At 36.4% G+C, this 23719-nt stretch overlaps 1 protein-coding gene across 1 annotated transcript in view; it reads left to right on the top strand.

Annotated features, from left to right (window-relative positions):
• Window positions 1-23719, top strand: part of ANGPT1 (angiopoietin 1) — a 302063-nt gene that overhangs the window by 223108 nt on the left and 55236 nt on the right. Inside the window, exons 5-6 of the mRNA XM_005894625.3 lie at window positions 13588-13715; window positions 23399-23500. Coding sequence (XP_005894687.1) covers window positions 13588-13715; window positions 23399-23500 — 230 coding nt within the window. The remainder of the gene's footprint in view (window positions 1-13587; window positions 13716-23398; window positions 23501-23719) is intronic.

The following is a 23719-nucleotide window of genomic DNA, read 5'->3' as shown; positions in this document are numbered from 1 at the left end:
ACTGAACTTTGGAACTGGGATGTCACCTTCCATAGGGAGAGTCTGAATGAACTGTAGAGCTCAACTGCATAGACTGCAGGCTAAAATGATAAGATGAATTAAAAGCAGAAACTGTTGTCTCGTGCTCATGTTCAGTTGCTTCAGTCAGGTCCCACTCTTAGTGACCCTGTGGACTTAGCTCACCAGGTTCCTCTGTCCATGGGATTCTCCAGGCAAGAATACTGGAGTGGTTTGCCATTTCCTCCTCCAGGGGATCTTCCCAACCTAGGGATAGAACCCACATCTCCTGCGGCTCCTGCATTGCAGGCAGATTCTTTACCACTGAGCCATGAGAGAAGCCCCGAATAGTATTGGAGTGGATTGCCATTTCCTTCTCTAAAATGTTGTCCACCCCCATCCAAATGTTGAATGTGAAAGGGTGGATAGCAGTTTCAGGTAGAGAAGCACTCAGGGTAGAGAGGAATAAAAAGAAACTTAAATACCAAGAGACAAGAGCATATTTATATGCTTAGCTCCTTAATATGAAGTATAAAAATTTCAAATCATAAGAAGCTTCTCCTGAAGTTTATTTTAAAAGTTTCTTTCATATAATCTGAAAGAGATAATGACTGATACTACAAATTTTTAAGCGATCTCAATTATTTGGTTTAATGTGTCTTTCCCAGGGGCTGATTGCAATGGTACGGAACGTTTGATCATTATTTTCAGGCTTCTGGCCTTCTGAAAAGGGGAAATGAGGCATTTGCTTCCTTTGCAGTGCTGAGGGGACATTTGGCTCTGTTCTCAGAATAATTCTACCATCTGAAAAGAATTTACCTCCCGTGCAGTGTCTATTGAGTTTGTGAAGTAAATCATTCAGTCAAGGGATGAGACAGCTTGAACTCCTGCAAGTCCCTTGAGTTAAGAACAACTCTTAAAAACATCACAAGCGATGGGAGGAAATTAAAACTTTTTGAATGTCACTCATATAAACATTTATAAAAATAGAAAATATCATTTTTATTGACTTAGTAAAATATTTGGTTTCTCGTTGACTACTTGTAATGCACAATTTAACATTAGGTAGAAAGAGAAAGAAAAATACAGGAAGTCATCTGCTGAACACTACAGTGAGCGCTTGTTTCCATTTAATGAGGGGAATGCTTTATCTTGACAGAAAATTACATGTCAAACATTTACAATTTCCTTAAAATGAACCACACTTCTAGCACTTCCTTTCACAAAACCTAATGGCTTAAGGGGAAAGTGACTATTTATTTTTGGAAATGGTATGTTTCTCCTTTTTGGTGGAGCATGTTATCAGCCTTCTGAAAAGTCATAATTTCTGTTAAAAAAAAATTGTGTGAATAAAAGATAGCCAAAATAATGATAACAGAATAAGAAATAATACAGTCCTTGACCTCTCCCATGAACTATTACTAAATCACATCTTTTGGGGGAAATTTGAAATTTTGTGGTTAATTCTCTTTTGGAATTACAGTTTCAGTTTCAGAAAACAAACTCTCTAAAATGCAGAGGGGTATCCCTCAACTCCAGCTGGGCCTGGAAGTTACCAGGGTGAAAGGCCATGAAAAAAGTGTTGCCTTGATGTTCTAACATTGCTATGAACAAACTCCATTCCGTCTTCTCTTGTACTTTAATGACCTGGTTGGCTAAAACAAAGAAGCACAAAATATTTTTAATAGAATTTTAACTAAATCATTTCCCTGGGTTCATCCATACTGAAGTCAAATTCAAGTTTTTTCCCCAAAGTCCAGGGACAAAATGGGTCAGTGGATACCAGTTACAAATAAGCTATGGTACTTTATACTAAGCCAAATAGCACCTATAATAACTCAGAAAGTAAGGAAAAATATTCTGTTAACATCATTCAGTATGCATGCATCACAGCAACCATAGAATGAAACCTTTATCAAAAAATCTCATATGCTTTGCATAGGTGCTAAGTCGCTTCAGTCGTGTCTGACTCTTTTCAAACCTTGGACTATAGTCTGTCAGTCTCCTCTGTCCATGGGATGGTCCAGGCAAGAATACTGGAGTGGGTTCCCATTCCCTACTCCTGGGGATCTTCCCGACCCAGGGATCAAACCCTCAGCGGTTCTTACATCTCCTGAATTGGCAGGCAGGTTCTTTACCACTAACACCACTGGGGAAGCCACTTATGCTTTAAGAAGGGAGACAAAATAAACCTTGAAAAATGTTGCAACTAAACAGTTAGGTTTCATTTCAGTTCAGTTCAGTCGCTCAGTTGTGTCTGACTCTTTGCGACCCCATGAATCACAGCACGCCAGGCCTCCCTGTCCATCACAAACTCCCAGAGTTCACTCAGACTCACGTCCACCAAGTCAGTGATGCCATCCAGCCATCTCAGCCTCTGTCGTCCCCTTCTCCTCCTGCCCCCAATCCCTCCCAGCATCAGAGTCTTTTCCAATGAGTCAACTCTTCGCATGAGGTGGCCAAAGTACTGGAGTTTCAGCTTCAGCATCATTCCCGCCAAAGAAATCCCAGGGCTGATCTCCTTCAGAATGGACTGGCTGGATCTCCTTGCAGTCCAAGGGACTCTCAAGAGTCTTCTCCAACACCACGGTTCAAAAGCATCAATTCTTCAGTGCTCAGCCTTCTTCACAGTCCAACTCTCACATCCATACATGACCACAGGAAAAACCATAGCCTTGACTAGACGAACCTTTGTTGGCAAAGTAATGTCTCTGCTTTTGAATATGCTATCTAGGTTGGTCATAACTTTCCTTCCAAGGAGTAAGCGTCTTTTAATTTCATGGCTGCAATCACCATCTGCAGTGATTTTGGAGCCCAGAAAAATAAAGTCTGACACTGTTTCCACTGTTTCCCCATCTATTTCCCATGAAGTGATGGGACCGGATGCCATGATCTTCGTTTTCTGAATGTTGAGCTTTAAGCCAACTTTTTCACTCTCCACTTTCACTTTCATCAAGAGGCTTTTGAGTTCCTCTTCACTTTCTGCCATAAGGGTGGTGTCATCTGCATATCTGAGGTTATTGATATTTCAGTTTGGTTTAACTATCTATAAACAAAATATTGATTTTTTTTTTTTGTTAGCAGAAGATTTTTCTAAAAGTCAAGTGCAAAGAAACTTTAATTTGTTGTTGTTGTTCAGTCGCTCAGTCGTGTCTGACTCTTTGTGACCCCACGGACTGCGGCTTGCCCAGCTTCCCGTCCTTCACCATCTCGCAGAGCCTGCTCAAACCCATATCCATTGAGTCGGTAATGCAATCCAACTGTCTCATCCTCTGTCATCCCATGTATATCATGGCTTGTAAAGTAGTACTCAAGTGTATCTCACAACAAGACTCAAAGTGACACAACTCTGGTGTCAGCCTTTGTTTATTTAAAACTTCAAAGTGACAGGCTTTGGGGTTTTTGTTGTTGTTGTCAATTTTCATAAGCATGTGGCAACTGCTCTCCATGTTTACAGCATTGCCCAAGCACTTTCATTCCATTTCTAATGGCTTTTGCTGAAATTATTTGTCCACTCAAAGCACAAAAGATGCCCTTTAAGTCTTCCCACATGCGTGAGGAATGTTTTGTTGAAAATCAATGTATTCCAGCCAGACTGAAAACATTACATGGGAAATTAACACACATGAAACACCTGAGATATATTTGTTAATGAAATGACCTTCTGAACAAATAACAAGGATCCTGTAGCACTCGTAACTGCCCATCAGGGTGCCTAAAGGGAAAACACAGGAATGAATTTTATAAAAAATGAATGCTCATTTGATTAAACAAAGATTGTGTGTAAATCCATTTTCAACTTTTAGTAATTTTTTTATTCTTAGTTGCTCTAAGTGTAATATGCATTGGATATACATTGAGTCACTTCACATTAGCAGTGTTCAAAAATTTATTTAAATACACTAATCAAATTAAAATTATATTATATAGAATTACTTCACATTTCATTATTCCATACTGAAAAAAGCACCATAAAATTAGCAATCCATCTGTGACATAAGGTACTATGCATGTCCACATGGATTTAATCTTTTCTGTACATTATGCATGTCTCAATATTATTAAAATGTATATATTTACCTACAGTTATATATAATGAGTAATATATTGTTAAATGGAGAAGGAAGTGCCAACCCACTCCAGTATTCTTGCCTAGAGAATCCCGTGGACAGAGGAGCCTGGTGGGCTGCTGTCCATGGGGTTGCACAGAGTTGGATGTGACTGAAGTGACTTAGCATGCATGCATGTATTGGAGAAGAACCTGGCAACCCACTCCAGTATTCTTGCCTAGAGAATCCCAGGGACGGAGGAGCTTGGTGGGCTGCCATCTCTGGTGTCACACAGAGATGGACACGACTGAATCAACTTAGCATCAGCAGCAGCAGCAATATATTCTTAAATAATGTGTCTCTTTAAGTAATAAAATTTTGAGAAAATTTTAAAATATTATGATGGCAAATTTTGTGCAATATTTTCATCCTCTTCTCTGTTTTTCCTGTAATAATACTAAATAAAATGAAAGCTTTTTAAAATAATGTAATTATCATCAGCATATAATTTGTACCATATTACTATGATGCCTTTTTAAATGTATATAATTTATCCCTTATATTATATACTGCCTAAACTATAATCATTTCTTATTTTTGCCTACTTTAGAAAATTGATATTGTTTCCTCATAAGAACAAAAAGAACTTTGAATTATCAATTTTATCATTGTTCCTTGGCCTAATTCTAGAAGATGAGCACAAACACACACACATGCCCATTCTCAACTTCCCAACCAGCCTTCCTCTAAACTTGTAGCTTCTAGCAAATGGTCCATAGACTGGAGGATCAAGTAATTAGGCTTTATAATATGTAAGACTAATGGGGAAAAATCCTGATCAGCATGACTTGTAGGGTACGGACATTATTACATTCAGTATGGCTGCTCAGGGACCTCTTACTTCCTAATCCTCTGCTTTTGAAGTTGAGGGCCATCACTGCTTCACATTTCTGCTGAGAGCTCCCCTCTCACAGAAAGTTCTACTACCTATACCTCTCTTCTATCTTTATCTCAACATATCTTCATCTTCTTTCTTGTCATTTCTGCATCCTGTCATTCTTTCCGTATTTCCTGCTTCCATGGGATGAGCTTGTACCCGTTCATAATTAAGGCATGTGCTTATTCATGACCTACCTAAGACCTAGGTGGGACCTTTGCAGTTAAGATATGTATTGCTGGGAAAGCACCCTGTGACAAATGATGTATTAGAGTTCTGTCTGAGTCTGAGATTACTTTAGAAGTCAGTAAGAAGTAGTTAAGATTTTTGGCTTTACAGTTAAAGACTTACACTACTTACAAGTTTTGGCGAGGTTAGCATCTCAAAACCTCAGTTTTCTCATATATAAAATGACATGTTAATAAATCCATCTCATAAGATGTTTATGAGTATGAAAAGAAACATATAAAGCATACTTAGTGCAAGAAATTCAGAGTTAAGCACATAGTATCAAAGCTGATTGATTTGATCACAATTATTAAAGTTCCACCAAGATGATAGTTAAGATTTTATACGTTATCTACAAAATATATACATGTAAAGAAGTGAGAGTAAAAACAGTTTTTTTTAATAAAAATTTAATTAAAATTATCATGCAGCAAGTAAAAAATATTCAAATGTTCCCTTATACCACAGTTAACAGACCGTGAGTAAAAGGAGTAGTAGATTCTCCAAAAGGAAGCCTTTAGCTACTTAACTGAAGACTTCAAAGTATTTATAAATGTATGCTTGTTATTTTGTGACATAGCAATTTATATTACATATGTATTAGACTGCTGCTACTGCTACTGCTAAGTCGCTTCAGTCGTGTCCGACTCTGTGCGACCCCATAGATGGCAGCCCACCAGGCTCCCCCGTCCCTGGGATTCTCCAGGCAAGAACACTGGAGTGGGTTGCCATTTCCTTCTCCAATGTATTAGACTAACCATAGGTAATTGCATTTTTGTAGGTTGAAAACAATCATGTAGATATCAACCCACAAATATTAGGTTCATATGCATATATATTTTATGAAATAAGACCAATTTTGAAGCTTTTAATTTATAAGCTTAACAATCTTATGTGTTTATATAGCTATACACATGTGATGTATATTTATGAAATCATTGGGAAGTCATCCTCACCCACCCACAAAATATTGAAATATTGAATATTGCCTACAAACCTTTAAAAAATGTCTACACCCTTGAATTTTAAAATATTGCCTTCTCCCACTTCTCAAAGTCCTTTCAAATTAATTAGGATATCAGGGAATTTCTTCAGATGGCTTTTCCACAAAATGCCCCCACACCTGAAGAGTAAAGAATCTAATCAGTCTTGCTTGTTTGCACCTTGCCAAACTGCCAAAGAAGCAGTTTTACTCATTGTATGTTCAGTTACCTTCAATGACCTGTTGTGTTGAAAATCACAGGCTAAAGGTCAGTTCCTAGTACTACCATCTCTTTAATGCTAATAGCCAAAAATGTACCACAAGGAATATCCTTAAACCAATAATGTGATCTACATACATTCTGATGTTTTCTAAATACTAGAGAGATATGAATAACTAGCCACATGTAAGATTTTAAAAGAATAGTTGAAGAATTGATCCCTTTATAGCAACTTAGAAAATAAGTAGGATCAAGGACTCCTGTTTTTGGTATTGTCTCTAGTAGCAAGGCTAATTAATTGTCTTCTGTGTTCTCTGCTAGGTTTTTTGAGACTCAGAATTACCAGTTTCACATTCCAGGAAGTTTTCTCTTGAGGGTTCATCTGAATTGAAGTGACCCTCTGCCTTAGCTTTCACACTTCTTCCTTGAAATTGGCCTGGTGGCAGACATGCCATCTGATTGAAATTGGTTGAGCAAATGAAAGGGAAGGACCAGATAAAGTTAACAGCTGCTAGAGTCAGTGTCTCATATTGCTTATTGACTCAGTGTTGGCTGGTGAAAGACAGACATGCACCTGCTTGTGTCTCTGTTAGATCACAGAGATTTGGTTGTATAGATAAGGAATGAATAATGATTCCTTTGTCAGGCTTTTCTAGATTTATTTACTGATATTGGTATGGGTAAAGCTCTTAAATTTTAGTTCAGAGAGCTTTTTTACATGTTTTAGTCATTCAGATGTTATCTCTTCTGAACAGCCTTCCCCAAGTCTACTTGTCAGAAATAGCCTGTAGTCTCTGTGCCTACTGTCAATGCACTTGATGCTTACCTGCAAAACAGTAATTGTGTGCATTATCTGTGTTTGGTATTATATTTGAACTGGTAACATTAGACTGAGAAGCTGTTTCTAGCCATCTTGTAACCAGGTAGAGAGCCAACAACAAATCAAGAAAAAGATAAGGAAACCAGTTCTTGATCACACTGAAACCTGATCATGCTTTCCCTAAAGCTCTGTCCTAGATTGTTCAGTTACATGATTCAGTAAATTATCTTTTTACTTAAGCAAGCTTGAGTTGGGTTTTCCCTATCGTGGAGGATACTACCCATGGTTATAGCTATTTTGAGATATCATGGAAGACCTACAAATGGGTCTTCCTCTCATCAGACAGTGATCACATTAAGGGCAGGTTGTGGTTTTCTTATGTCTATATCGCCATTGTCTAGAAAAAGTCATGCAAATAGCAGATGTTTAATCAGTATTTACTGAAACTGTCAATATAGGATGGGTTAAACTAAGAAGGAATAACAGGCAGTCTTTTTATTTGAGAAACCAATTTAAAAACCTCAGTCTACTTGTCTTGTATTTGTTGTTGTTTAGTTGCTAAGTCATGTCCTAGTCTTTTGCAATCCCATTAACTGTAGCCTGCCAGGCCTGGGATTTCCCGGGCAAGAATACCCAGGGATTGAACATGTGTCTCCTGAATTGGCAGGCAGATTCTTTACCACTGAGCCACTTGGGAAGCCCATTTTATGTTTAGGCTTTTAGTAATTTTTAATGATGACAACAGAGGGAAGATAGTGGGATCAATAAGAGAAGAAGAGAACATCGGTTTTGGAGAAAATATTAGGTGACATTAAACAAATGAAGTTGGAGTAGCATTAGGAACTGCTCAGTGTAGAAATGTGAATCTGGAAGTCATGAGGGCCACAAACACAGTGTCAGAAATGCTTGTATCTTACAAATCTGTGTAAAAGTCTGAAGCCATGGAAGATGGTTTGCAAAAAGAGCAAATTAAAAAGGAACAGAGATCCAAGAATAGAATGTTGGGGAACATCTATTGGTAGGTGAAGAGAGGAACAGAACCCAATGAAGAGGAAAGAGAAAGGACAACTAGAGAAATAGAAAAAGGGACTAAGAGAGTCAACAAAAAAGGCAAGGGGAAAGATAGGCAAAGGAGACTTATTTCAAATGTCTTAGATCTTCATGGCAAAGCATTAAAAAAGTCACATATAAATAGTGAGAGAAGACAGGAGTAAGATTTAGTCTTGAAAAAAGTACAAAGATTTGAAATTCACTTTTCAAGAAATGTAATAGAAAAATGTCTGTTAGAAATGACCAAGGTTTTGGCTGAGCAGCATAGAGAACACAGCTGAGATTAGAAAGCATGCGTTTGAATGGCATTAAACAGCTTCACTTTAGTGTTTGCAGTCTAGAAGTGGGGGTGAGAACTTGAATAAACATCCTCCCTTGGGTCAGGACTTACCCATACAAGGGGCTACTGGCTGAAAGGACGGTGGAAGGAAGGCACTAGCAGTTCCACCTGAACCGTTCCCTCATGTCTCACTCTCAGCCTGAAGATAGGAAGAAAGAAAAAAGAGGTTAGGAGGAGGCAGATAGTAACAGTGGGGATCTAGACCCTAAAAAGAAAGACAAACTCATTAAGAATTAAAGACTGGGAGAAGAAATACAAGAGTATGTGGTCAAAGAAGGAACTTTCAGAGGTAAAAATCATTTTTAAAAAAATGTATGCTTTAAACCAGTGTATTATTATAACAAGTTAAACTACGTTTTCAGAAACTAAAACACCATATCATATGTCCAGATCGCCCCTCCCTGCTCTGTCCAGCTGATGCTTCTTTTATCTTCTTCCATCAGGTTTTTCATGTTTGTCTCTTGCCATTTATCTTATATTCCTCCAGGCATTATCTTCCATCTTATTGAATCTCAAGACCTCCTACAAAAATTTATCCTTGTTTCTGATCATTTATCCTGTTCAGTTAATTCATCTTTGTTATGGTCTTTCTATGTTTTAAAATGTTTACTATCTCTAGTTTTACAATATCTGATAATAACACTAAATTTTGTATTCTCTAATATTTGACAAAGAAAATAGTCATGAAAATTGGAGTTATAAGATTAAAATCTCTACAAGCAGCATTAGATCAGATCACTCAGTCGTGTCCGACTCTTTGCGACCCCATGAATCGCAGCACACCAGGCCTCCCTGTCCATCACCAACTCCAGGAGTTCACTGAGACTCACATCCATCAAGTCAGTGATGCCATCCAGCCATCTCAGCTTCTGTCGTCCCCTTCTCCTCCTGCCCTAAATCCCTCCCAGCATCAGAGTCTTTTCCAGTGAGTCAACTCTTCGCATGAGGTGGCCAAAGTACTGGAGTTTCAGCTTCAGCATCATTCCTTCCAAAGAAATCCCAGGGCTGATCTCCTTCAGAATGGACTGGTTGGATCTCCTTGCAGTCCAAGGGACTCTCAAGAGTCTTCTCCAACACCACAGTTCAAAAGCATCAATTCTTCAATGCTCAGCCTTCTTCACAGTCCAACTCTCACATCCATACATACCACAGGGAAAACCATAGCCTTGACTAGACGAACCTTTGTTGGCAAAGTAATGTCTCTGCTTTTGAATATGCTATCTAGGTTGGTCATAACTTTCCATCCAAGGAGTAAGCGTCTTTTAATTTCATGGCTGCAGTCACCATCTGTAGTGATTTTGGAGCCCAGAAAAATAAGCAGCATATTGATATACATATCATAGATCATTTCATCTGAAATAATTTTTAATTCTTAATAGATAAAGCTCACATTATATAGCAAGATTGAGCTTTCCTGGTGGCTCAGACAGTAAAGGATCTGCCTGCAATGCAGGAGACCTGGGTTCAGTCCTTGGGTTGGGAAGATCCTCTGGAGAAGGGCATAGCAATCACTCCAGGATTCTTGCCTGGAGAATCCCCATGGACAGAGGAGCCTAGTGGGCTACAGTCCATGTGGTTGCAAAGAGTCAGACATGACTGAGTGACTATGCACATATAGAAAGATTAGATTACTGGGTTTCTTTGACTTAGTAGTGATATAACCTGGTGTAGTCAATGAATGAAATAATGCAGTTACCCAACTCTGACAGGGAGGGGCCAACTTGATATAGTCCTAAATGTAATCAAATATAACTTCCCTCTGTTTAGTCAGCTGCAGTATTTGGATTTGAGGATGAAAGACAGTAGCATCCACCACTCCACTGAACATCCATCCTACCCAACTTTTCCTTTTTTTTCTATGTTGTTGAAAATATGTGTGAAACAGCTTCCCTCTTCCCACACAATAGCCTTCACCCACATGTGTGGTAGATTGGCTAGCCTTCCACAGCTTAAATGTCTTTTCCATAAGAAAGAAAAAATAGTGTTGCCATCAATGATATTATTACCATAACACTAACTACCATTTCTTGGTACTTACTATAATTCAGTCACTCTGTTATGTAATTCACATACTTGCCTCATAAGTACCCCACTTTATACACTAAAAGGAAAGCAAAAGGAACTGAAAATCAATCTACTCCTATAGAAGGGGTCATCAGACCATAGACTATTATACAGATGTAAAGGTAAGCTCTGAATGAAACTTTTAAATTGCTTTTAAATGCTGTAGTATTCTAAGTGTAGTCTGGATCAAAATTTCAAGGATTCTGTTACTAATAAGTGAGTAAGTAAAAACAAGCAGTCTAATCTTTCTGGAAATAATGTGTTTCGATTTTTCAAAAACACCAGACTGTATTTCAAGAAAATGAAATATCTATATTAGATATGGTGCCATAACTACAACATGTCCATAGTATTGTACCCCACCGTTAATCTGTCTCCTCCTAACCTCCTTTTTCTTTCTTCCTATCTTCAGGCTGAGAGTGAGACATGAGGGAACGGTTCAGGTGGAACTGCTAGTGCCTTCCTTCCACCGTCCTTTCAGCCAGTAGCCCCTTGTATGGGTAAATCCTGACCCAAGGGAGGATGTTTATTCAAGTTCTCACCCCCACTTCTAGACTGCAAACACTAAAGTGAAGCTGTTTAATGCCATTCAAATGCATGCTTTCTAACCTCAGTTGTGTTCTCTATGCTGCTCAGTCAAAACCTTGGTCATTTCAAATAGGCTTTTCTTTTCTATTACATTTCTTGAAAAGTATATTTCAATCCTTTGTACTTTTTTCAAGATACTACTTGTACCTTTTATGGTAGACTCCTCAAACCATCTTTCTAGTTATGAGACTTACATTCAGAGCTTGAACATCATTTTATAAATTAGTTTCCAGAAAATAAGACAATATCTAACTTTTTATTTTTTCTGTGTTATTGAAAATGTGTGTGAAATAACTTCCCTCTTCCCATACAACCTTCACCCGCATCATCCTGAAGAGGAAAAGAAAAGGGGAAGGGAAGTGGCAAGAAGTGGGAAAGGAATGTATTCGCCTTGCATAACTAAATAAGGGAGGGCAGGAAGTGGTACATTTAACAAGGAAGAATTTTCTCTTTCTTTAAAGAAACGATTTTCTCCATCTCTAACCCAAAAAAGAAAAATGGGTTTACCGTTAAATTCCTCTTGACCACATCTTCCTGTGCTGTGGATGCTCTCACGGGATTATAAATTTTAGTTAATATTTCTTTACATCCCTTTTTTATTGCATCTGTTTTGGTTATTTTTAATTTTTCAACAGAAGAACAAGCATTTACAATTTAGGAAAGTTTACTTTAGAAAAATAATAGTTCAGTTAGCTTAAAGTAAGTAAAGCACAAATAAAATGCACTGATGTTTTTAAAAAAAAGGCCTTTGTATAATCCATTGACACGCCCAATGCCATTAAAGATGGCTTTTGAGTATATAAATGCTCATTTTTAATTGCTATCTGCATGCATTCTGTGCAATACTTCTTTACTAGCATATGAACTGTTAGTCCTCTGATTACTTATTTTGTGTTGATATTGCAGTTGTGATGATGATATTTAGAGGTACTTTTTAGTATAAGTAAGCAAAATCATTAGTGTAAACGTGAGCTATGTAGAGAACTATAATGCTATTAAATGTTATAATTCTGTATTTTTGTTATGGCAACATATCTGACATGGATATTTCATTTACTTGAATCATAGTTATTTTTGAAAATTTCAAAAATTTATATTGAGATAGTCATTCTTTATATAAAGATTAGACTGTTCATTTTTAATTACATATAAAGTAGTAACATTGTGTGTCAAATTGAAATCAGGTTAAGTATTTTAGATTGTTAGAATGTTTAAAATCAATTTAAAAGCATTAATTCATAGTTTACCTTTGATGTTATTATTTTAAAATATCATTGTGATGCAGAGTGATTTAAAGCAGATAATGATTAAACAACTAGAGACTTTAAGGGCAAAATTATAAAACATTCTGAATCTTAACTTCAAGAAAAGGGTAATGAAGCAAATTGCTAGAATAATGTATATTTATTAGAAAATACTAAATCATAAATAATTTTTATATATGCTGCATATATTTTTAGCTAAAAACTATTAAATGAATCATCTTTGTATTTTGATCTCATAATAAGAACTTAATAATGGATGAAGATCAGTGAATGAAATAAAGTTCCTCCCAGTAGAGACTATCTCTAATTAAATTTATTTTTCTATTAGACTTCCGGCCCCTATTTAGCTCTTCCATTTATATAACTTAATTTCAAATCTTACTGATTTTTGTTCTTCTATTTTTATGTCATCTACCTGATAGCTTAACTTCAGGCCATTAAATAAAAATCAAAATTCACTTCCCTTTCACTCTAGATACTTAAATTGGATCAGAGACTTCTATTTTTTATTTTGAGAGTTTTCTAAAACTAAAAAATTCTAGAACTTCAATATAAAGCCCCAGAAAAATAGTAAATCCTTCTTTTAGCATATTAAACCTTTATATTGTATTTTTATATCTGAATTTATCTTCAACTCTTCCTGCTCCAAAAACGGTAGCATTTTTCAAACTCTCCTATAAAATGTAGCTAAGAAGGTTTTAAAAATATTGCAGAAACATTGACATAATTGTTACCAATTGTCAGTATTTCAGGATCAGATTATCTATCTATTGAGTTGATGTTCTGAAAGTGATAGAGAAAACAAGATTTAAGAAATTAAGCCAAACATGAAAAAATACTCAGTTATGAATTAATCATGTTTTTCTTATAGTTTTATAATTCTGTCACTTCAAAATCTAGCATTGTTCCTATGATTGATTTTTCAATAAATGCAACATTGACATTTGTTTGGAGGAAATGAAGACTCACTTGGCTATACTTGAAGTCCATTTGGGAACTAATGGTACTGATATTCACATATTGCGATCTTTTTTTTTTTTTTTGCAGTTTTACTAAAGGGAGGAAAAAAAGAGGAAGAAAAGCCATTTAGAGACTGTGCAGATGTATATCAAGCTGGTTTTAATAAAAGTGGAATCTACACTATTTATATTAATAATATGCCAGAACCCAAAAAGGTAAAACCAGAAGTGTTTGTTTATGAGATGTAAAGCAGATCCTAGTTGAATTGCTGAATAATCAGATTGATTTGTGAGCTTGTTAAACCAAAAATATATATGCCTAAGCTCTTTTCTCCCGAAGATACTCTGTTTCCCAGGTCCATAAAAGATGAAAACCCAGTTGTACAGACCACTTCCAACCCCCACATGTCCTATCCCTGTTTCACATGCAGTTTTCCATTTACCCTCTGCTCATTCCTAGGATATCCCATTTGTTCATAAATTCTTGCCTTATACAGATTACATGTTGAAGGCACATACTTCAAGCTCATGGGAATAACTTAGGAACCATCTTCCAAAGTCCCAAGGACACAGATGGTACACATCATCTATGTTCAGATACTGTGGAGACAGAGCTAGGGACATATTTCCAAAACCTCTGCTCTTACTAGGGTAGAGAAAGATACTCTATCTTAATTCATAATCTTGAAAGGATTTGCTTTGCATATTTACCTAAAGGACTTTGTTGGAGGATATTTTTCATCAGTATATTGAACAGGATCCAAAGTATACTTTGAAGTAAGAAAAACACTGTCTTCTTGCTGTTATATCTCTTCTATATATACTCTTTCTTCCTATTTGTTCATTAAATCATCCATCCATTCCTTCATTCAATACATAGTAAGTGTACGTCATTTATTTGTCAGTAAATGACTAGAGACATAAAATCGTTCCCAATGTAGTGGTGAAGACAGACAAATACACAGAAATTGTAATATACTATAGAAGTGCAATGATAGAGACCGCAACAGGGTTTATGGAGAGCCTGGAGGAGAACTCTGTTCTTCAACATGTAAAAGCTTCAACCAGATGCTCAAGACCCTGAGAGGACCACCTGTCCTTGCAGTGCTTTATCCTCAAAGGATGGAACAGTCTTTTTCCTCTCATTGCCCCACCTAAATTACCAGCTCTCTGTTCCCATTTTTTCTAGGTTCTATGCATACACTCTCAGAGGTTTTCCCTGATTCCCTCAAACAACTTTGCATGACTTGCTCACTATCAGAGTTCTACAAGGGAAGGATTTTACTTTTATTTTTGACTTCCTAGGATCCAGAATAGTTTCTGGAGCATAGTAGTCCCTCAGTAAATATGTGCTGAAATGCATGAATGAATAGATGACCTGCTGATGATAATGTCAACACTTCTGTGTAGTATATAGTAAATAAGCCTACCTTAGTCATTCCAACTGTTCATTCCCTTTGATAGGTGAGGGAAATACATCTTGGAGACCAGCTTGCCAGTTGTCACACAGTTGTCAAGAGGCAAAGTCTGGACTCTACCAGCCCTGCTGATTCCAGTGAGGATTAGTGGGTTAAGTTAGCTCAATAGTTTTTCCCTTTGCTGGGACAAAATTTTTCTTCTGAAAAGAGACCTATACTGTGCTGTCAAGGTGGGGAGAAATAAAGATGGTACAGCGGGTAAAAGAGGTGGCAGGCAGTTATGTACATTGCTACCTGGGTTACCTACAAGAGAAGTTTGATTTCACTGCATTTCTTTTTGAGCTTCTGTGAAAATTTTCAATGAATCAGGTGTACCATGTCTTTTAAAAAAAAAAAAACTGTGTGAAGGTATTATAGCAAATTTAGGAGTAAAGTGAAAGGGTTAGTTGCTCAGTCGTGTCCACCTCTGCGATCCCATGGACTGTAGCCTGCCAGGTTCCTCTGTCCATGGAATTCTCCAGGCAAGAATGCTGGAGTGGGTTGCCATTTCCTTTTCTGGGGGATCTTCCTGACCCAGGGATTGAACCCGAGTCTCCTGCATTTCAGGCGGATTCTTTACCAACTGAACCACCAGGGAAGCGAGGAAAGGGTTCAGTTCAGTTCAGTCAGTCAGTCATGTCCGACTCTTTGCGGCCCCATGAACCAAAGCACGCCAGGCCTCCCAGTCCATCACCAACACCTGGAGTCCATCCAAACCCACATCCATCGAGTCGGTGATGCCATCCAACCATCTCATCCTCTGTCGTCCCCTTCTCCTCCTGCCCTCAATCTTTCCCAGCATCAGGGTCTTTTCAAATGAGTCAGCTCTTCACATCAGGTGGCCAAGGTATCGGAGTTTCAGCTTCAACATCAGTCCTTCCAATGAACACCCAGGACTGATCTCCTTTAGGATGGACTGGTTGGATCTCCTTGCAGTCCAAGGGGCTCTCAAGAGTCTTCTCCAACACCACAGTTCAAAAGCATCAATTCTTCAGCGCTCAACTTTTTTTATAGTCCAACTCTCACCTCCATACATGACCACTGGAAAAACCATAGCCTTGACTAGACGGACTTTTATTGGGAAAGTAATGTCTCTGATTTTTAATATACTGTCTAGGTTGGTCATAACTTTCCTTCCAAGGAGTAAGCGTCTTTTAATTTCATGGCTGCAATCACCAAAGCAGCTTTTTGAACCCTTTGGATCATATGACATAAAGCCTTCCTATTCTGCTTGCTGATGTCTTAAAATCAGACTTAAATTCAGTTCATACATATGCACAGGCATGTTATACATGCCCACACTGATACATCATACAGAGAGCGTGTAAAGTGTCAGAAACTTCCCTGGAGGAGAGAACCCGAGGTAATGTAAATACTTCATGCAATTTACCTGTAGTTCTTCCCAAGACCTGATAGAAACCCCAAAATGATTATCACTTCCCCTCTTACATAGTGACTATAAAGTTAACTAAAAATATTAAGTGACCCTCCTTTTAGACTCTAATAATTATGTATGAATATAAAAATAAAATGTTTTTTAAAGTTTTTAGACTAACTTTCATACTTTAAGAATCTTTTTTCAGTCCATCAACATTATCACATGGCCCTTAGTGAGGGCGTTACAAGTAAAGTTTGATCATTCCATTAAATTTAAGTTATGCAATAATCATAACTCTATTCTAGTTCAGAATGTTTTGAGAAACAAATAATTCTCAGACTATCTGCAGAACCACTGCTACTGTTAGGGTGGAAGAAAAGTATCTTAACTCATGAACTTTAATGAAAGTGAAAGTTAGTTGCTCAGTCATGTCTAGCTCTTTGCGATCCCTTGGACTGTAGCCCACCAGGCTCTTCTGTCTGTGGAATTCTCCAGGCAAGAATACTGAAGTGGGTTGCCGTTTCTTTTTCCAGAGGATCTTCCCTACCCAGGGATTGATCCTGGGTCTCCTGTATTGTAGCCAGATTCTTTACCAACTGAGCCACTGGGGAAGTCATAAACTTGAATAACAACTTATAAACTTAAAAGAATTTGCTTTTTTTAAATATTTACATAAAAGAGTGGGTTAGAGGATCCAGTTCATTAGTTCAGTGACTTCTATGTTGGGTTTCAGAAACAGCATGATTTAAATTTATGTCTCTGCAGCATGATGAATTTTTCATGTTAGAGAACTTCAATATTGTTCTTAAATTTAAAAAAATCTAAAATACTGAAGCCACAAATGCTAAATATATGCTGGATTAGACTTGTTACATTTGGGCCTAGAGAAAATTAGTACACCAGACAGATTAGCAATAATATCAATACGGGCCTATAAAAGGCAAATTTTATCACTATAGAAATGGCACTTATATTTCTTCAGAGGAAGAAGGAGAAATTCACATGTTATTTTTACTGTCGTTAGGTTTAATTTAGTTGGAAATAACAGCAGAGCATGGTGAGAGGGAGAGATAACTGACCATAAGGAAGGAAAGACTTTGGGCTTCTTTATTTAAGTGTTCATTCCCTTGTTTTATTCTTTCCCCTTTGAGATTATGGTACTTTCGCAAGTAGTAATAATGTTCTGTTATGGAGATGGACATTTTAGGACGATATACCTGCACTTACTAGTAAGTAGCAAATTTTGTTTTATATCCCTTGTTATAGTCACATATCTTAGAATTAGTAAGAACAAACATTGTGTGAACTTCCCAATGTTATTGAGAAACTGATTAATATAATAGTTCAAATGTACTGTGCACTTACAGTTTGCCAGTTTCTATTTTGAGCACTTTAGATACATATACTTACTTGTTTATCCCTTTCAATAACTCTGTGATATATATCAGAGAAGGCAATGGCACCCCACTCCAGTACTCTTGCCTGGAAAATCCCATGGATGGAGGAGCCTGGTGGGCTGCAGTCCATGCGGTCGCTAAGAGTCGGGCACGACTGAGCGACTTCACTTTCACTTCTCACTTTCATGCATTGGAGAAGGAAATGGCAACCCACTCCAGTGTTCTTGCCTGGAGAATCCCAGGGACGGGGGAGCCTGGTGGGCTACTGTCTATGGGGTCGCACAGAGTCAGACACGACTAAAGCGACTCAGCAGCAGCATGATATATATAGTTGCTCTCATTATCCCTATTTTAGAAAAATAACTTGCCCAAATCACAAATTTGGGCAGCAAATACTGAATACAGGCTTCATAACAAAGAAATCAACTCTAGACTATACCATCCTAACAGGGAGCTAAGTGAGATAATTACTTATATTAGTGATGACTGAAGCTACACCTTTCATAATTTTTTATAGGAACCTATGTGAGTGACACAGCTAAGAGTTCATTGTCAGGTATGATTGTAAGCCACCCTGCTTCCTCCCACCCTGTAATCTCATTGCCTTCTCTTATTTTTATATAGATCATTGGTATCCTCTCAGTTCTGTAAAAAAAAGTTCTATAAAAAGTGCTTGGAAAAGTCATCCTTAGGATCATCACCCTTCCACATATATTTTGCTTTGTGGCTATAAAGTTTGGTGCTAATCATGATATGCTTAGCAAAAATTTTGCTCATTTTAATACTTCCAGAAATTCTAGCAAGGATAAGAAACTCAAGGCAAGTTTATGTAAAAACAAAACAAAATGTCTAGCTATGTATGATATATGGATTAATCAATTAAATTGACCTATTTAGGCAATTAACAAAAACTATTAGTACAAATTATTAATTTTAGGCAGAGTGAAATTTGCAAGTATACACAGTTGCTATATAGTTGTTTTGACTGACATCATTCCCTGCCAAGAAAGAATGTCTGCAAAAGTTAGAAAAGTATTATCTTTTCAAATGTGACGTGGAAGCCAAAGGCAGTTTTCTAGGACTATTAAAATTTTCAAGCAGATAGAAAATGAGAATTAGATCATTTATATATCTATTTTTTACTTTTTTTCATTATTAATGGCTTGTGGATATTTTCCACTCTGAATTTCCTTCAGTACATGGTAGTAGGAAGCAGGATTTTTCCTTTGATTTCATAAGTTTCTAACACCAAATACACTGTAATCTGCTTAGTTTCATACAGTAAAACAAACCATTAAATAATAGCTCTGATTACTATAAAATATTTAAAAATTTGTTTCTGAATTTATAATTTCCCTAATTCTTGGAAAAGGACTATAACAAATGTGTTGAGGAGCCTTTTTTATTTAAGGTTATGGAAAAATAATTAACACTCACAAGGTTAATCATTCCAACTTGTATGTAGCATAAAAGCATAAAACTATGTGAATCAAATTTCCCCTTTTTGTTTGGGTTTAAATCATTATTATGTTAAAAGATTTTTAATGCTTGAAAGCTTTGACCTTGCCTGGGATAGAAGCCAGTTCAATCTGTTCTTGGATAGAGTTAAGCCCAAGTCATATGATCAATAAATGCAACAGTCATAGTAAATGTAGCAGGGCGCCTGTGTCTACAGGAAGGATGCCGCCAGATAGCACAGACCACACTATATTGGCAAAGGAACTTCTCAGGTCCTTTCATGTCTCAAATCTTTCAAAACCAACCACCTATCTTTTTGAACTCCTTTCATCTATTAAGCATAGGCTTTTTGTTTTTCTTCTGACTAAAAATCATGGTCTTTTGTGTGTGGCAGGTTGCTAGCACTAATCCAACTTCATATGAGCTTGGTAGCTCAGTCGTATCTGACTCTTTGTGACCCCATGGACTGTAACCCACCGGGCTCCTCTGTCCATGGGATTATCTAGGCAAGAATACTGGAGTGGGTTGCCATTTCTTCCTCCAGGGGATTTTTCCAACCCAGGGATCAAACCCACGTCTCCTGCAGCTCCTGCATTGGCATTCTTTACCACTGAACCACCTGGGAAGCCCAACTTCATATGTATATATGGACATATACATATATGTATATATATTACATAAATATTTATATATACAATAGCAAGCGTGCTTAGAAATTGATGATGCCAGTATTATTAACAAGAATCTGGGAATTGTAATCATAAGGACAGTTTATTGAATTTCTATGTATTTTGGCTTTATATGTTTTATATTATCCATAATAAATAATAAATTATATGAAATGTATAATAGCAATCTATTATGATATATGAGATATTATATACATAAAGTATATATGCACAATATAAATACACATCACATATGTAAAATACATCTAAGAGATTAATGACAAAGCTTGTTATATACCAAACACTGTTCTGAAAACTGTATGCATTAATTAATTTAATCCTTGCAAAAGATCTACAGCATAGTTAGGGCTGAAATGGGACTTGAACACAGGTAATGTAGCACCCAAGTCCACGCCCCTAACCAATATATCATTCCCTTCTATTGTGTCCATATTCACCAAAAAGAAGCTGTTACCTTTGCTGTTATTACTGAGTCCCAGTAGGAATTGTGGAGTGTAAATCTAACTTCTTAATTTCCCTGCACTTTAGCTTCCAAGGCAGTAATCTGCCTGGGTAACCTCTCTCCTCTGGGTTAACTTTCTTTGGGTCTTTACCTAAGAAATGCTCCCAGCAAAGGAAAGTTGTCTTTTCTAAAATTAGCGAGTGATTTTTTAAAAAATCACTTTTTCAAAACTTTTTAAGTGCATAGAATTTTAATAACATAGGTAATAGTGACAAAAAAAAAAAAAAAAAAACACTGTAAAGAACAGTTTTCTCTACACACTATATAGTTGTGGTTATTCCTTTCCCTGAGTGTGTAAATGGACTTGATAGGTTTGCAAGCACATTTTGACAAACTCTCAGGCAATCAGTGTCCATTAGGAAGTCAAAATCTGGAGAAAAAATCTAAATTAACCAGTCAAGGCAGGGTAAAATTTAATTAAAATACAAGTGACATTAGTTTCCTCTAAGAAAATATTTCCTTGACATTTTCACTTACTCTTATCTGTTTTACCAGTAGAGTTCCACTTGGTCTGCTATGTTGAATCACCAACAATGTCCTCTGTAAAATGAGCCATCTGGATTTTATTCTTATAGGAATCCTGCAGTTTCTCTCTTCAAGATCACTAATGGCTCCTTCATTTTAAATTTAAGTGTGTATTTTCTTAATCTTTATCTTGACTTCTCTGGAATATTTGACTAAGTTGATCACCCCCCAAACTTGAAATCCATCCCCAACTTTCACTGCATTCCATTAATCAAGTTTTCCTGTTTTATCTTTCCTTATTGCATCTCTAGTTAGTTATTCAACAAATATTCATTTAGTGCCTACTATAGCTAGGCACTGCTCTAGACACTAGGGACAGTAGCAAATAAAATGAATTTCCTACCTACCTAAAGATTTTGATGTCTGTTTTTTTCTCCATCAGTTGTTCACCAAAGCCCATTCTTCGGCCATCACCCCTCCCCATATCTGTTTCCACTATTTTTTTTTTTTTTTTACTTCTTTAGAAATCTGTCTTTATGCTATCAACTGCTGCTTTCAAGATTACCCTCAGTATGATTTAGAACAAGGGATTCAAATCCTAAATTCAGTACTTGTTTTATTAATAATAACCATTGATAAGTTCTTGAAATAACTTGAAGTCTGAGATTTTTCATTTGCAAAATGGACATAATAATCATACCTACATAGTAGGGCTGTTGTGAGATAAATTGGAAAATGCAGTAAAGTGTTTGAATTATTTAGCACTTAAAAGGCATTCTATTGTTATGACTATTCCTTTCTTAGTTCCTCATTCTCTTATCCTTATTCTTATTCATTCTTGATCTGCCTATAATTATATCATCTCTAATCAATAAACTCCCCCTTTTGGATGACTGTGCTCTCCTAAACATTAGGTTTCCAAAACCATGATCATTTCTTTTTTCACGTTAGCTCTATTCCTTAAATTTCTCATTTAGATTGCTGACTCTATTATTCTTCAGGTCACTGGAGTTGAAAATTGTGAATTCTCACATCTTCTTATTTCTATAGGAACAATCACTATTTAAACTTTTAGGTGTTTTGATGATATGATCCATATTTCGTTCATCAAAATATCACCAGTTGTATCATAGACTCAGTGCCCCAAAATGCTCCTGGGGTGAAAAAATTGAATTAGTATTAAGAAAGACAAAAGACTAGATAGAGGGTATGTTGAGGACAAAGAGCAGGTGCATAGAAGCTAAGGGATTAGTAGAACTTTAAGATAGGGAGGGGGATTTCAAATTTGTAATCTTGGAGGGAGTCAGTTCCTCGTGATGACGAATGCATACTGATGGGCGGCTGTTGTCAAGTTAGAGGAAGAGTCCACAGGAGAGCATTCTGCCTATTTTCATATGCTTACAGTTAAGTGTGTATTTCATAGTTCCCTTTACTCCGAGGAAATACATGGACAATTTGTCCTTTGAATGACAGTTCTTGCCAATGTTTTCATACCCTTTCGCCATTTGTGCTCAAAATTTAATGCCTCAGGGAAAACACTTGAGGTTTTTTCCTTTAATCAGGCTCTATGCCCACACAGCCTGCCTGCTGCTGTTGCCTCATGTCTACACCTTTAGCCAGCTTCCAAATTGCATTAGTAGGAATGATTGCCAGGGGAATGATGCTCCTCATTGCTGAGCCCTTGAATAATCAAGCTGCCACATTCATGCTTCATCAATTACAGTGATTGCTCTCTAAAGATAATCCTATTACAGATATGTTTCTCTCCTTGGTGGGCTCTGGGGGAAATGAATCCATTTCTAAATAAATACCATTATATTTAGAATAATTGAAATAAGCATAAGTCTTTGAAAGATTTGGATAACTTTTCCACATGCAAAAGAAAAGCTTCTCACAGTCAGAAGGAATATAGTGTGTCATGTTCTTCTTGTATTGTTCATGATGAAAATTCAAGCAAATAATGTGTTCTCCATATGCTGGGGACCAAATTTTGCCTCTAATGTTATACTGAACTGTCAAGAATAATTATTGTAGTATATGAGTATATAGGAGTAAATATGCAATGAAATGTGTAATACTAAATATATGTGATTTTTAAAACACCATTTTTCCAAAACCTTTATTATTGGTATATTGTAATTTAATAAATTAAAGATAAAAATTCCAAATCTTATGTTTTAGCAGTAAAATGGTATGTAATTTTGGCCACCTTAGTAACATTTTTAAAAATTGATTATACACAGTGCCTATTGCCATTTAAGACAAATTTTTAAAAATAATTTTTATAGTCTGTGACTGAGAGAGACAGTTTTCAGCTGACTGATTCAAAACTTTACAAGTAATTTATGCACATTTGATGGAATTTAATCAGAAACAACTTGGATATAGGAAGAAATAGCCAATAAAATATCTAAATTAATATTTTCAACTTGGCAATTTTTCATCATTTTTTTTCTATAAGGCTATCCATCCTATTTCTGTTTTGAAACATATGTGATACCTGTTTCTTTAAATTAGACATAATTTTCACTTGGCTTTATGTTTCTTTGTCAGGTATTTTGCAATATGGATCTCAACGGGGGAGGTTGGACTGTAATACAGCATCGTGAAGACGGAAGTCTAGATTTCCAAAGAGGTTGGAAAGAATATAAAATGGTAAGTTGGAAGAATTTACATAGTTTTTGACATTTTATAGTGAGATTTTCTTCACTACACTATGTGATAAGCCCTTGTATTTTTAGATGTCTTTTAAAAAATAAAATGATACATTCCTGACATTATTCTCATTAAACACAAAGCATTCATAAATCTTTTTCAATAAATGATTTCCATGTGTACATCAGAAAGAAAAATATATTACTGAAATTATTTAGC

This window comes from Bos mutus, chromosome 14 (assembly GCF_027580195.1).
Source record: "Bos mutus isolate GX-2022 chromosome 14, NWIPB_WYAK_1.1, whole genome shotgun sequence".
Taxonomy (NCBI): Eukaryota; Metazoa; Chordata; class Mammalia; order Artiodactyla; family Bovidae; genus Bos; species Bos mutus.
The sequence above is the reverse complement of the archived record's forward strand: the minus strand, read 5'-3'. Positions and strand labels throughout refer to the sequence as shown.